The sequence below is a fragment of the Phoxinus phoxinus genome (genome assembly GCF_949152265.1).
Source record: "Phoxinus phoxinus genome assembly, chromosome: 14".
NCBI lineage: Eukaryota > Metazoa > Chordata > Actinopteri > Cypriniformes > Leuciscidae > Phoxinus > Phoxinus phoxinus.
In genome coordinates, this window is record NC_136889.1 from 30437858 (window position 1) to 30452862 (window position 15005).

Genomic DNA, 15005 nt, shown 5'->3' on the forward strand with positions numbered 1-15005 from the left:
CAAATTAAGCTATAGGATAATTATGCAACAATAATCCGTTTTCAAGTGTCTCGGGTTAATTTTTTTTTATTAATTCAAAATAGTTTCACTTTCCATGTGGATACGGGCTGATCCAGTCTTCGTTGTTGTGGTGATGGTTCATTTTCCTCTGATTCCGGCTCAAACGTAATAAGGTTTTATCATTGCAAGAGCCATCGCTTCGCATGCATCACCCGCTAATAAACAGTTGCGCCGAATCCGCAAATGTTCTGGCTGGGGGCTTTAATAATTGATGCATAGGCACTGACGTTAGCCAATCATAACAGTGGGCGTTAACACTGAACTCTTAAAGGGGAAACACCCCCAAAACAGACTGTTTGAATCAGAGGATGAGAAACAGGGTGGGAAAAGGTCATAAATCACTACATTTTAAAAGTTTTTTGTAAAAAAAACTATAGTAATACTATAATTGCACCTAAGGGAACACAATAATAAAATAAAAAAAACCATGTCATGACCCCTTTAAGATGTTCTTCAGAAAATATTTTACAACTTTTAGAGCATTTTTCAAGAACAACTCTTAGCAAAATTCTTACAAACTTCTTAGAATTTATCATAAGAAATTTCTTAACTTCTAATTTAAAAAGATTTTTGTGAATCCGGCCCCAGATTATTCATAAAGTCTGCCACCGAAAATGTTTAAATCCACTCAGAATGTAAAAGCAATATTATAAAATGGGTAGTTCAGACCTAAGAAGGCACAAGTTTTCCGCTAAGTTGAGATGTTGATCGGCAACCGTAAACAACCAAAATAACTTCAAATTGTGCAACTTAAGTTTTAAGCTTTGTATTTTCACATGTTCTTCCCATTTTTCTGTATGGTACATGTAAAAAAGGAAAATCAAACATATTTATTGTGGAATAGCAAAATGTCACATGATAAATATCATCATCATCAATCCCTATCGTATGGCCATAGTAGACATAGGAGTCCATCAGGGCTTGACATGAACTTTTTGTGGCTACTGTGGCTAATGGGTTTCCAAAGTTACTTGCCTCACAGCATTTTCATTGGCCACATGGGGAAAATCTGCCAGATGGATATTTTTGATATTATTTTATAATTTGGCAGCAGGTACATTAGGTTACTGTCACTTTAAGATCTGACACACAGATCCATTATACTGTTACACATGCGTTTCATTCTCAACTGTTTACGTTCACTTAAAACATAACTGACTTTACGTGGACACTTGCCAATACAGGCATTTTGACATTATGTTGTGTGTATTTGACTGTTTAGGTGCAATAAACAGCGAAAAATAACTACATTTAGCACTGAGAGGAGGCTTTACATCCGCAAATTTTGGGTGTGAGGAAAAAATGCCGAAATTCAAGCCCTGTAACACCAACAATATTTATCTGGGGCAAATGAAGCGAGTGAGTGAGGGGAGGCGGGTTTGTGTGTCACTCGCTGTCGGAGAGATGAGATAGAGAGAGAGAGAGATATGAGTATTTCAATATCGATTTGTATCCAACAATCGATATTTTTGACAACACTACATTGCACTTAGTTTATTATTTGAGATGCCTTTTTAAAGGTCCCATGACATGAAATTTTCATTTTTTGAGGTTTTTTAACATTAAAGTTCCCCTAGCCTTTATATGGTCCCCAAATTTCTAGAAATTTAAATCGGTGTAAATCGAGCTTTTGCTATCTTTCTCTGCCTTTGAAAAAGTGGAAGCTCAATCGGGCTGATCTTGAATCTCCTCCGTATGACGTCATACGGAGGAAATGTTACCTCCCCTTTCTCTGCTTTGCTCGCCCAGAGAATATTTCCCGCATGAGAAAATGAGCTAGTAAGCAGGAACGCGTGCGCGCGATTTTAGTTTGTCCACGGGAGATATCATGGCTTTTGAGCGAGCGAAGCATAATAATTGCTCAATAATTGGATGTACAAATGAACACCGAAGCCTTTTTTTAGTTCCTTCATCCAAGCCCCAGAAGAACCAGTGGATTCATTTAATTTACTCTGGAAATGCGCCGACACAACTCCCCAAAGTTTTGCATGTCTGCGGCAAACATTTCACCGACGACTGTTTCCTCAACTTGGGTCACTACAGAGCTGACCTCGACGAACGTCTGGAAATACATCGATCGAGCCGAGCAACACTTTCTGATGTGTAACGTTACGTTAATTGTTCAAGTTCAGACAGGTAATCTTTCTCTCAAATCGTTCAATACTGCTGTTTATGCCTCAGTAAGTCAAGCCAGTGACTAAAATATCAACTTCACATCGTTTCTTTTAGTAGGATGAAAATAATCGTATTTAAATTGTGAATAAATTATATACAGAAAGCGATCAAAGAACAATCTTTTGTAGGAATCGCGCGCACGCGTTTCTACTTCCTAGCTCATTTTCTCATGGACACAGCGATCGAGTTTATCTGGACCCTTGCCAAACTCCTTATGAAATCAATGACGCTCATTACACTGCACATGAAGCTCTTACTGTATTTACATCATCGTGTTTGCATTGGTGAAAGCAGAGAGAGTGCAGAAACTGCGTTGCAATGATAAGATCTTCATTCTCGCGATCAACAGACTGTCATCTGCTTGCGCAATGCTCATCACGGAAACATTTTATGTGATGGGAATAGATCTAAATACTTTAGATCTTCTGACGATTTGTTAATCTCGATAGCTGTAATAGTAAAAACGTATAATAACTGTAGTAAAAAGTATTCGAGAGAGTTTCACATGTAATAAGTAGCTATTTCATATGCAAGCATGTCAGCCAATCACAGCAGTGGCCGGTTACACTGAAGTCTCACACAGACACGCCCCTTCAAACAGAGCGTTCAAATCTGAGGCTAAAACTGGGCTAGGAAAAATGCCTTTTGTTTCTAAATTATGACTATTTTTTATCTAAAAAACATACTAACATTATTAGGGCAACCCAGGAAACATTATAAAATAATATAATAACCCCATGTCATGGGACCTTTAAAAGACTACAACTGAAAAATGTTAGGCCTATTATACATAAAATTCAACCCACCAAAGTGGCTAGTAGGAGTGCCTGCGTTACACGCCACTGCTGAAATCCACCAGCCTTCGGCGGGTCGGTGGGTGTTAATGTCAAGCCCTGGAGTCCACGGGCCGTGCTGAAAGGGTCTGGTTGTGGTGAGACTTTGGCAAGTGTGGCTATGCTTACCTAACACCCCGCTGGAGTCGATGGGATACTCCAGAATGGAGGTGGCGGGGCCCAGTGTGTAGGGGTAATCGTACGGCGTGGCGTAAATCAGGCCTGACTCGGGACCGGACTGCATTAGGGTGCCTGCCGGGTGGGTGGAGCCGTTGGGCATGACGGTCTGGATCTGGCGGATGAGGGGCATGAGGGTCGGGCCTGCGGGCGTAGGTGTGCGCAAGGCTGTGGGCGGCAGGACAGGCGCTGGGCCGGTGATGATCCGAGGCGCCTGGGCGCTCGCTGCAAGAGAGAACGCAAGGGCAGCTGCGGTGAGCAGAAAAATGCGAGGGCGGGGGTGGATGAAGACGGGTGGGGTCGGGACAAAAAAGACAAAAACAGTTAGAACCATGCACAGGCAAACACTGGACACAGAGCATGACAGAGATGCTAAAGCTGCTATTCACTAGTAAACAATGCCAGCGGACTCGAACATAGTAACAATATCGCAGTTCTACAGCGCTTCAGTGCTATTTACTCAAGCAGCAAAGCGAGGACGAGGATGTCACAACATCCAGTGAATTAAAGAAACATTGTTTTCACAGATAGCAGTGCATGTCCTCAATTCTTTCAGTTCATTAGCTGCTCTCTGGATGTGGGCGCTAATTCTGGATCACAATACTGAGACACTTGTCAGAGGATTTATCAGGGTTACTTGGATTACTGATTACCGAGAGCCGCACTTACAAAGGCGTCACACAATACTGCGTCTGTCGGCTAGCAGAGGAAGAGGAAGCTTACGTGATTTGATATTGGCATCTCTGTAGGTGCCGTTGAGAATGGCCAGTTCCATCAGTTGCATCTTCTTCAGACTGTCCTCTCCTTCGGCCTGTCGGTGTGAAGAAACACGAAGAGGTCAAAAACATAAGCATACTCTTCTTTACTACTGCTACTATTCACGCTGCAGCTGAAAGCTATTTCTAGTAGCACTTTATTTTACAGTCCTGTTCCACACATACATACTTTGTCCTTATTATAGTAATTACAATAACTGGGTAATAACTAGGTACTAACCCTGAACCTACCCCTAAATCTAACCTTAACCCATGTAGTTGCCTTACACTAACCAGTCATTTCTTAGGTAAGTGCACTGTAAGTACATGTACAGTACAGTAAGTGCACATACTGTAAAATAAAGTGCAACCCATTTTTTTCCAAACAATTTTTTTTTCAAAGTCTCACAAATGTTTATCTAATGCTTGGCCAGTACATTTCAAGCACAAGGTTGCAAATATTTAATATGCGTTCTTCCTCTGCTTCGGCCGTAATAATGAGTAAATTGGTAACACTTTACAATAAGGTTCATTTATTAAACATTATTTAATGTATTAACTAACATGAACAATACATTTGTTACAGTATTTATTAATCTTTGTTAATGTTAGTTAATATGAATAAAGCTGTTCATTGTTTGTTCATGTTAGTTCACAGTGCATTAACTCATGTTAACAAGATTTTAATAAAGTATTAGTAAATGTCGAAATTAACATTAACAAAGATGAATAAATGCTGTATAAGTGCAGTTCATTATTAGTAAACGTTAACTAATGTAGTTAACTAATGTTAACTAATGAACCTTATTGTAAAGTGTTACCAGTAAATGTTGTGCTTACACATAAATTGCGCGCACATAAAGCCGCCTCTCAGAACTGAATTGATATTTCCCGCTGCTTATTGCGCTTAAACAGTCAAATACACACTTGTTTTAAGTGAATGTAAACAGTTAATAAAGAAAACACATGTGTAACAGTATCAGTGTGTAACAGTAACAGAGTATCACTGATCAATGTGTCAGGTCTTAAAGTGACAGCAGCCTGATATTCCTGCTGCCAAATTATGAGATAATATTAAAAATATCTGTATGGCAGTTTTCCCTATTGTATTGATGTTACAATTGTGGCCAGTTTTGAAGGAGTTACACCGCACTTACGATCACCAAGGTGCCAGACAAACAAGACTGAAAATCTCAAAAAAAAATAAAAAAAAATAAACTGTCTGCACACTTAGATCCTTAAAGCAAATTTAATCGCCAAGCTTTCGGTCAAACGAAAAGCTTGGTTTGACCGAAAGCTTGGCGATTAAATTTGCTTTCAGGATCTAAGTGTGCAGACAGTTTATTTATTTAAAATTGTGGCCAGTGAAAATGTTTTTCTTTTTCTTTGGAAAACCACTAGTCACAGTGGCTGGTGAGCAAAAAAAAGTTAATGTCGAATTCAGAGTATGGTTTACCATATGGTATGGTCACTTTCACTTTCATTATGAACTGCGTTCAGACACATTTTTGGAACGTAAATGTGAAATAGCGTTTCCGAAAAATATATTGTAGCTTTTCCAGCTATTTTCACTCATCACTCCATTCCAGATCTCCCAGCTCAGTATTTGACGGCATCTTTTTAGCTTTTTAGAAGATTGTTATATTTTTTCAGCGTATTAATTGTTTTGTTTGTGTATATCTCTGTATGTATCTGTACGATCTATTAAAAAAAAGAAGGAAAGAAAGAAAGCAAGAGAAACTTTTAGCTTGACCCAACACTGAAAAAAAGAAAATGGGGTAACAGTGTTTAGTCTTTGATACACACGTTACATGTAGTTCCTTTAGTATTAACTAACCCTAAACCAAATCCTAATCCTAACCCAAACCCTAGAGTAAGTACATGTAGTTAATTATTATTACTCAGCACTTAAATGTATAATCACACTGTAAACTGACACCTTATAATAAAGGGTTATACTGTAATGTAATGCACTGTACTTACTATAGGGTTAGGGTAGGATTAGGATTTGGTTGAGGGTTAGTTGCATGCAATTATACTGTTATTGAGTACATGTGACATATACAAGGACACTGTAAAATAAAGTGTTACCTAATAACTGAAAATGTCAATGCTTATTTGGACAGCCCCGTCCCTCACGTCATGTGTGCGGGTCTCCGAGAGATCCGTGTGTGTTTGTGGCGTGTGTAGATGAGCTACAGTAAGAGAGATGTGTTTACTCTGGTCCCCTGCGCCCTCCCGTCACCGCTGAAACACTGCCCGCTCTGTGCATCTAAATATCAATACTTTATTAAGTCAAGAGCCCGCTGATGAATAGAGTGGGACAGAGCTGTTATAAATCACTCTCTGTCTTTATTTAATCAGCCTAATGTGCTCTGTCCTTGAGAGGCCGGCCTCCGAGAGCACACATCCACTTACCCGAGCCGGAGAAAGTTGCGGGAAACACTCTTTTCAGAGATGGCCTACATTGCAGAACTTAAGAAAGTTATGTTATGAAGTTATGAAATATATATGTTATTTCTTCCTGTGTTGTTGTTTTGATCTACACTGCATAGTCCTGGTGAGTAGACATGCTTTATTAGCGATGACAGGTGACGGGACCGCAGGAGGCTACATCTCTTGTTCTGAAAGCTTCAGGAGGGTGAATTGAGCTTGGTCTTATGGATAAAAGAGAGTATTCAATGGCTACGGATGTGGAGAGGAATATTAGCAAGCACTGCAGTCTGCATGACAGCTGAAGAGTTTAGAAAGGTTTTAGTTTGTTTTGTGGTAAAACTATTAGTCCTGATATTGTAAGACTGATCAAATCATGAGTAAAGAGAGATTTTTACTAACACTTAACATGAATTAAGAATGAACAGCAGTTATTTATCTAAATTCATGTTAATTTCAACATTGTTAAAATCAAAAGTTGTATTTGTTCACATTAGTTTATGCACTGTGCGCTAACACAATCAATGAACGGCTGGATTTTTTTATTAACTAACATTAACATAGATTAATAAATACTGTAACAAATATATTGCTCATGGTTAGTTCATGTTAGTTAATACATTAACTAATGTTAACCAATGAAACATTATAAAGTGTTATCAAGATTAAAAAAAAAAAATCTAAAATACAATACAATAAAAACTGTAATATTGTGAAAGGTTTTAGTTCGTTTTCTGGTAAAACTATTAGTCCTGATATTGTAAGACTGATCAAATCATGAGTAAAGAGAGATTTTTACTAACACTAAACATGAATTAAGAATGAACAGCAGTTATTTATCTAAATTCATGTTAATTTCAACATTATTAAAATCAAAAGTTGTATTTGTTCACATTAGTTTATGCACTGTGCGCTAACACAATCAATGAACGGCTGGATTTTATTAACTAACATTAACAAAGATGAATAAATACTGTAACAAATGTATTGCTCATGGTTAGTTTATGTTAGTTAATACATTAACTAATGTTAACCAATGAAACATTATAAAGTGTTATCGAGATTAAAAAAAACAATAATCTAAAATACAGTAAAAACTGTAGAAATATTGTGAAATATTATTACAATTGAAAATAACTGTTTTCTATTTTAATACATATGTTATTTTCATTATTTTAAAAACCAGTGTTGGGTTAGTTACTCAAAAAAAGTAATTAATTACTAGCTACTAATTCAATCTTTAACAGTGTAATTAGATTACTGTACTAATTACTAATTACTGTAAAAACATTATTGCATTACTTTTTACTAATTGCTCTCTAAATCCCTTATCATCCTCAACCAGTTAAACAATACACAGATAGACATGAAACTGCTCTTTTCAAATCAATTATATAATATTTGCATAAATTATTCTTGAACTGATCAAAGTATTAAAATGGAGACGGTTTCATTAAAAATACACTTTTCTACATACATTAGACGTTACATTTTGATGTACATAATTTTAATAGAATTGTTCTATACAGATTTAATGCAATTACTTCAGAAGTAACTGTGTTTAAACTGTGTAACTGTGCTTTTTAAAAGGAAAAGTAATTAAATTACAGTAATAAATTGTCACACTGTTAAAAACAGTTGTGCTGCTTAATATTTTTGTGGAAACCATGATACCGGTACATTTTTTAAGGTTTCTTTAAATGTTCAAAAGAATAGCAATTATTTGTAATATGAATGTCTTTACTTTCACTTTTGATCAATTTAACGTGTCCTTGCTGAATAAACATATTATTTGCATAAAACAAAACAAAAGACCAAACCCATAACATGCCCACAAACACTTCACCAGTATAGCCAAAATGTGCAGTATAAAACCTAAACACACTGTGTTGTGTTGTACTGTATCCCACAATGCAATGCACTCGACTTCCTGACTTTCCGTGATGAATGAACCACATCATATATGAGATTTTTAACATCTTTTTGTTATCTCATTTGATTGGAATGACACAATTTAGGATGTTTTCACACATCTTTACGAGATGATGCATTAAACAAATGCACAATCACAGCACAATGAGCACAAATGCAGCATACATACATTTTGAAACATTTTTGTTGTTGTATATTATGATCTTGCGTCTAATATTTCTATAAAACACAGTAAACACAGTGTATTCTGCACAGCTGCAGTTTCAGGCCCGAGCCAGTGAGAGGTGCTGTGAAGTCATCAAAGCGTCGGGATCTGGAGGGATGCTAACTTTCCCAGACAGGAATTTAAAATCCAGTTTGTATCATGTTCAGCCCCACATATTGTGAATTTTTCAGTCTGCCATGCTTTGGCTGGCCATCCATTTTTCAACCTACAAATCAGAAACAGCTTTCTGTCCCGTTGCGGGGTTCAACATTGATGACATCACGCTTGCCGGTAATATTAGCGCATCTGACAATCTCCCTGTTCCTGCTCTCCGTCACAATCGCTTCTTCCCCTGGCCTCTTCCTCTCCGCTGTCCCTCTTTCATCCCCAGCTCTCGCCTGTTCTCTGACAGTGTTTGCCGAGGGCTTTTCCTGCTCCGCCGGCTCTGCCGAGACGCACTGACAGAACAAAGCCTCTCTCTGCCGCAGAGCTGATGGGTAATGCGCGAGTGTCTGCGTGCGAGCGCTTCAAGCCAGCGCCTCTGGTCCTGATTCCACTTTAATATATAGACGACTCTGGGGTGGCTAACTCAAATTCTCGCCAATTGGCCACCGGGTTATGACTAATTTTGCTTCGCTTTTCTTTCAGTCTGAGGCCTACTGTGCGTTTCATTCTCTCCCATTCGCTTGTGGCCCGTCTGCTCTTCTGATACTGTCTCTGTTACACGGACTGAACTGACCTTCACATGATCTGTGACTGCATGTTCATGCACGGCGTCCTGAAGATATTCTGTCAAGTCTTGTTTGCTGCTATTCCATGGTTTTAAATGGCTGTGTTTTGAAGCCGTATATGTAGCTGGTGACATTTAAAACCTTAGGTTTGGAACAGTGATTGTATGCAGAGGTATCTTCACTCTAAAAAAATGCTGGGTTGTTTCAACCCAATTTTGGGTCAAATATGGATAATTCCAAAACGTTGGGTTAAAAATGTAATGTAAAAATGTAACCCAACGGCTGGGTTTGTCTATATTTGACACAAAATTGGGTTGAAACAACCCAGCATTTTTATTGTCACATGCATTTGACTACTTCCAAATGTGGTTTGAGTGATCCAATCAAAAACTTTTGTTACACTTTAGGGTCCAATTCTCACTATTAGTTTATTAGCATTCTTGTTAGGATATTGACTGTTTATTTATACTTATAAAGCACATATAAATGCCTTATTCTGCATGATCATATACTACATTCATAAACTTAACAACTACCTTATTAACTTTTAATAAGCATTAATTAGGAGTTTATTGAGTAGTTAAGTAAGGGTTAATGCCCGACGAGGTGTCCATTGTCAGGTTTTAATGGACGACGGCGAAATCCATTAAAACCTGACAATGGACACCTCGAAGGGCATTAACCCGCTTATACCATGGTCACTTGCCAAATAACACATTTTTAAAACATTAGTTTATATTTTAATTAGTTTTAGAATCGAAATCTAAAGTTACAAGTTACAAACAATAACTTGGTTTCCTTGGTTACGCCTGACGGTTTATTTAGGTGTCCTCTATCACTTTTTAACGGACACCCTGCAGCCAATCAGAATCGAGTATTCACCCAGACCATGGTATAATAGTGAGGGTTGGACTCTAATCTAAAGTGTGATAAAAACTTTAACCGTTCAAAAGTTTGGGGTCGGTAAGAAAAAAAAAAAAAAATTTCTTATGCTCACAAAGACTGCATTTATTTGACCAAATTGTTTTCTATTTGAATGTGTTTTAAACTATAATTTATTCCTGTGATCAGAGCTGAATTTTCAGCATCATTACTCCAGTCTTCAGTGTCACATGATCCTTCAGAAATATAATTCAGTCTAATATTTACAAATGTTAAAATCAGTGCTGCTTCATAATTTGGTGTAAACATCAGGATTCTTTAATGAGAAGAAAGACCAAAGGAAGAACATTTAATATAATAGAAATATTTTGCAACTTAACAAATGTTTTTACTGTCAGTTTTGATCAATTTAGAGTTCGTTTACATGACAACGATGTACTAAAAAGGGAAATGTTTTTCCTTTACATTTTTCATATACAGACGACAACATTGTCAAAATGATCACCGTCCACACGGATCCGCAAAACAACAACCCCCCCCCGCTGTATTATTAGATAGATGGCGATGTCACTTTGTAAACAAACACTACGCGCCTATAGACTAAATACGTAATGCACATACTCATGATGACATGCTCATGAGACGATAACTGTATCTTTTTCAAACTTGCACTTTGAAACCGATTTTCAGGCCCCCAAAATGTTGTCGTGTAAATGAATGGCTAAAATGCACAAAAAGTTTTCCGTTCTCAGTTGAAAACGGTGTCGTGTCAACGCCCCCTTAATAACATAGCGACCCCAAACTTTTGAACGGTAGTGTATATTTAGAGCTGACCGCTCTGATCGGATGACCCAATGGTGATGTTAATACCATTTGTAAACAGTGCCTAAAAGTGCTATGAGGCTCCAGCAGAAGATCCAGGCAGAGAGACTAGAAGTGTGTGCGTTCAGGTCAGGCAATGTAAAAGGCTTGCATAAAGAGGAATCACTCCGGAGCTATTCAGACCGGGATCACGATGACCTTTAGAACACAATGCCTGCCAGCCTACAACTTTCCATCATGGCCTGTCAGGTCTCTCTCTCTCTCTCTCTCTCTCTCTCTCTCTCTCTCTCTCTCTCTCTCTCTCTCTCTCTCTCTTCTGAAGGGTTGGTCACATTGACAGTGATTAAACCGCTGGAGGTCATTGCGTGTCTGTGCTCTTGGTTGCTACTCAACTACATGAGTGTATTAACAGTATCACCGTTCACTCGCATCAAGCTGAACTCAACTTTGTTTAACTTTGTTGCATCGCCAACGGTCGTTGTCGCTCATCTCACTGGAAATCCTGAACTCTCATTAAAAATGAATGACTGCAGGTTGCTCTGTCATTGTGAATCACAGGCAGCGTGAACGCCCCTCGATGCCTGCTAGACTGTGATTTCAGCAATCCTATACGATCATTACAAACCACACGGTTATGACATCGATCTAATAAACTTGGATACGACATGTATGTAGACTGTACGATAGTACAACACTTATAAAGAAGAATAAAACGTCATCAGCATGTGCTAGTGTTTACTGTGCACTGAAAGAAAGAGGAGGAATCGAAAGAGAAAAATATGGACTTGACTAGTGAAAAGAGGCAAATGGAGCTTGAGTTAATAGTTAAGTTTTGGCGCAATGTAAAGTTGATCAATACTGGCTAGTCAGTCATTGGCTCGTCAGTAGATGTAGGTCGTAGCAGCACACACTGTGAGATGATCATGTTAAATTTATGACACTGTCAGAGAATGATCGCTGGGTATCAGACTGTGAAAGCGGCTGTCTTTAAACCTCTCCCAGTGTACGACAGGACCACTGTTTAGGAGCCACGACCACAGAAATCACCACGAATGGTCATCTTTTGTCTGGGACAGCCAAAAACCATACAATGTGTGCAGGGCATTAGTGGCATCCTAACTGAAATGGAGCGGATATGGAGCGTTCTACATAGGCAACAACTCAACACAACACTCAAACAGTGAAGCACACTGAGACTCAACACAACACTCAAACAGTGAAGCACACTGAGACTCAACACAACACTCAAACAGTGAAGCACACTGAGACTCAACACAACACTCAAACAGTGAAGCACACTGAGACTCAACACAACACTCAAACAGTGAAGCACACTGGAGACTCAACACAACACTCAAACAGTGAAGCACACTGGAGACTCAACACAACACTCAAACAGTGAAGCACACTGGAGACTCAACACAACAGTCAAACAGTGAAGCACACTGGAGACTCAACACAACACTCAAACAGTGAAGCACACTGGAGACTCAACACAACACTCAAACAGTGAAGCACACTGAGACTCAACACAACACTCAAACAGTGAAGCACACTGGGACTCAACACAACACTCAAACAGTGAAGCTCACTGAGACTCAACACAACAGTCAAACAGTGAAGCACAATGAGACTCAACACAACACTCAAACAGTGAAGCACACTGAGACTCAACACAACACTCAAACAGTGAAGCACACTGAGACTCAACACAACACTCAAACAGTGAAGCACACTGGAGACTCAACACAACACTCAAACAGTGAAGCACACTGGAGACTCAACACAACACTCAAACAGTGAAGCACACTGAGACTCAACACAACACTCAAACAGTGAAGCACACTGAGACTCAACACAACACTCAAACAGTGAAGCACACTGAGACTCAACACAACACTCAAACAGTGAAGCACACTGAGACTCAACACAACACTCAAACAGTGAAGCACACTGAGACTCAACACAACACTCAAACAGTGAAGCACACTGAGACTCAACACAACACTCAAACAGTGAAGCACACTGGAGACTCAACACAACACTCAAACAGTGAAGCACACTGGAGACTCAACACAACACTCAAACAGTGAAGCACACTGGAGACTCAACACAACACTCAAACAGTGAAGCACACTGAGACTCAACACAACACTCAAACAGTGAAGCACACTGGAGACTCAACACAACACTCAAACAGTGAAGCACACTGGAGACTCAACACAACACTCAAACAGTGAAGCACACTGGAAACTCAACACAACACTCAAACAGTGAAGCACACTGAGACTCAACACAACACTCAAACAGTGAAGCACACTGAGACTCAACACAACACTCAAACAGTGAAGCACACTGAGACTCAACACAACACTCAAACAGTGAAGCACACTGAGACTCAACACAACACTCAAACAGTGAAGCGTACTGGAGACTCAACACAACACTCAAACGGTGAAGCACACTGGAGACTCAACACAACAGTCAAACAGTGAAGCACACTGGAGACTCAACACAACACTCAAACAGTGAAGCACACTGGAGACTCAACACAACACTCAAACAGTGAAGCACACTGGAGACTCAACACAACACTCAAACGGTGAAGCACACTGGAGACTCAACACAACACTCAAACAGTGAAGCACACTGGAGACTCAACACAACACTCAAACAGTGAAGCACACTGGAGACTCAACACAACACTCAAACGGTGAAGCACACTGGAGACTCAACACAACACTCAAACAGTGAAGCACACTGGAGACTCAACACAACACTCAAACGGTGAAGCACACTGGAGACTCAACACAACACTCAAACAGTGAAGCACACTGAGACTCAACACAACACTCAAACAGTGAAGCACACTGGAGACTCAACACAACACTCAAACAGTGAAGCACACTGGAGACTCAACACAACACTCAAACGGTGAAGCACACTGGAGACTCAACACAACACTCAAACAGTGAAGCACACTGGAGACTCAACACAACACTCAAACAGTGAAGCACACTGGAGACTCAACACAACACTCAAACAGTGAAGCACACTGAGACTCAACACAACACTCAAACAGTGAAGCACACTGAGACTCAACACAACACTCAAACGGTGAAGCACACTGGAGACTCAACACAACACTCAAACAGTGAAGCACACTGGAGACTCAACACAACACTCAAACGGTGAAGCACACTGGAGACTCAACACAACACTCAAACAGTGAAGCACACTGAGACTCAACACAACACTCAAACAGTGAAGCACACTGAGACTCAACACAACACTCAAACAGTGAAGCACACTGAGACTCAACACAACACTCAAACAGTGAAGCACACTGAGACTCAACACAACACTCAAACAGTGAAGCACACTGGAGACTGAACACAACACTCAAACAGTGAAGCACAATGAGACTCAACACAACACTCAAACAGTGAAGCACACTGGAGACTCAACACAACAGTCAAACAGTGAAGCACACTGAGACTCAACACAACACTCAAACAGTGAAGCACACTGGAGACTCAACACAACACTCAAACAGTGAAGCACACTGAGACTCAACACAACACTCAAACAGTGAAGCACACTGGAGACTCAACACAACACTCAAACAGTGAAGCACACTGAGACTCAACACAACACTCAAACAGTGAAGCACACTGAGACTCAACACAACACTCAAACAGTGAAGCTCACTGAGACTCAACACAACAGTCAAACAGTGAAGCACACTGGAGACTCAACACAACACTCAAACAGTGAAGCACACTGGAGACTCAACACAACACTCAAACAGTGAAGCACACTGGAGACTCAACACAACACTCAAACAGTGAAGCACACTGGAGACTCAACACAACAGTCAAACAGTGAAGCACACTGGAGACTCAACACAACACTCAAACAGTGAAGCACACTGGAGACTCAACACAACACTCAAACAGTGAAGCTCACTGAGACTCAACACAACAGTCAAAACAGTGAA

The 15005-nt window shown here is 39.6% G+C and overlaps 2 protein-coding genes across 7 annotated transcripts in view; both read right to left on the bottom strand.

The window, feature by feature from the left end:
• The window catches only part of dlk2 (delta-like 2 homolog), a 528840-nt gene that overhangs the window by 346645 nt on the left and 167190 nt on the right, over positions 1-15005 (bottom strand). The window lies entirely within an intron of this gene.
• Positions 1-15005, bottom strand: part of qkib (QKI, KH domain containing, RNA binding b) — a 108597-nt gene that overhangs the window by 6982 nt on the left and 86610 nt on the right. For 2 of the 6 annotated variants that reach the window (XM_079634656.1, XM_079634654.1), the window contains exons 5-6: positions 3969-4056; positions 3198-3470 (exon numbers count right to left, since the gene is read on the bottom strand). In XM_079634656.1, coding sequence (XP_079490782.1) covers positions 3198-3470; positions 3969-4056 — 361 coding nt within the window. Of the gene's footprint in view, positions 1-529; positions 730-786; positions 854-953; positions 1571-2984; positions 3495-3968; positions 4057-15005 lie in introns of those variants that run through there. The other 4 variants (XR_013800164.1, XR_013800165.1, XM_079634655.1 and 1 more) reach the window with 4 other exon arrangements.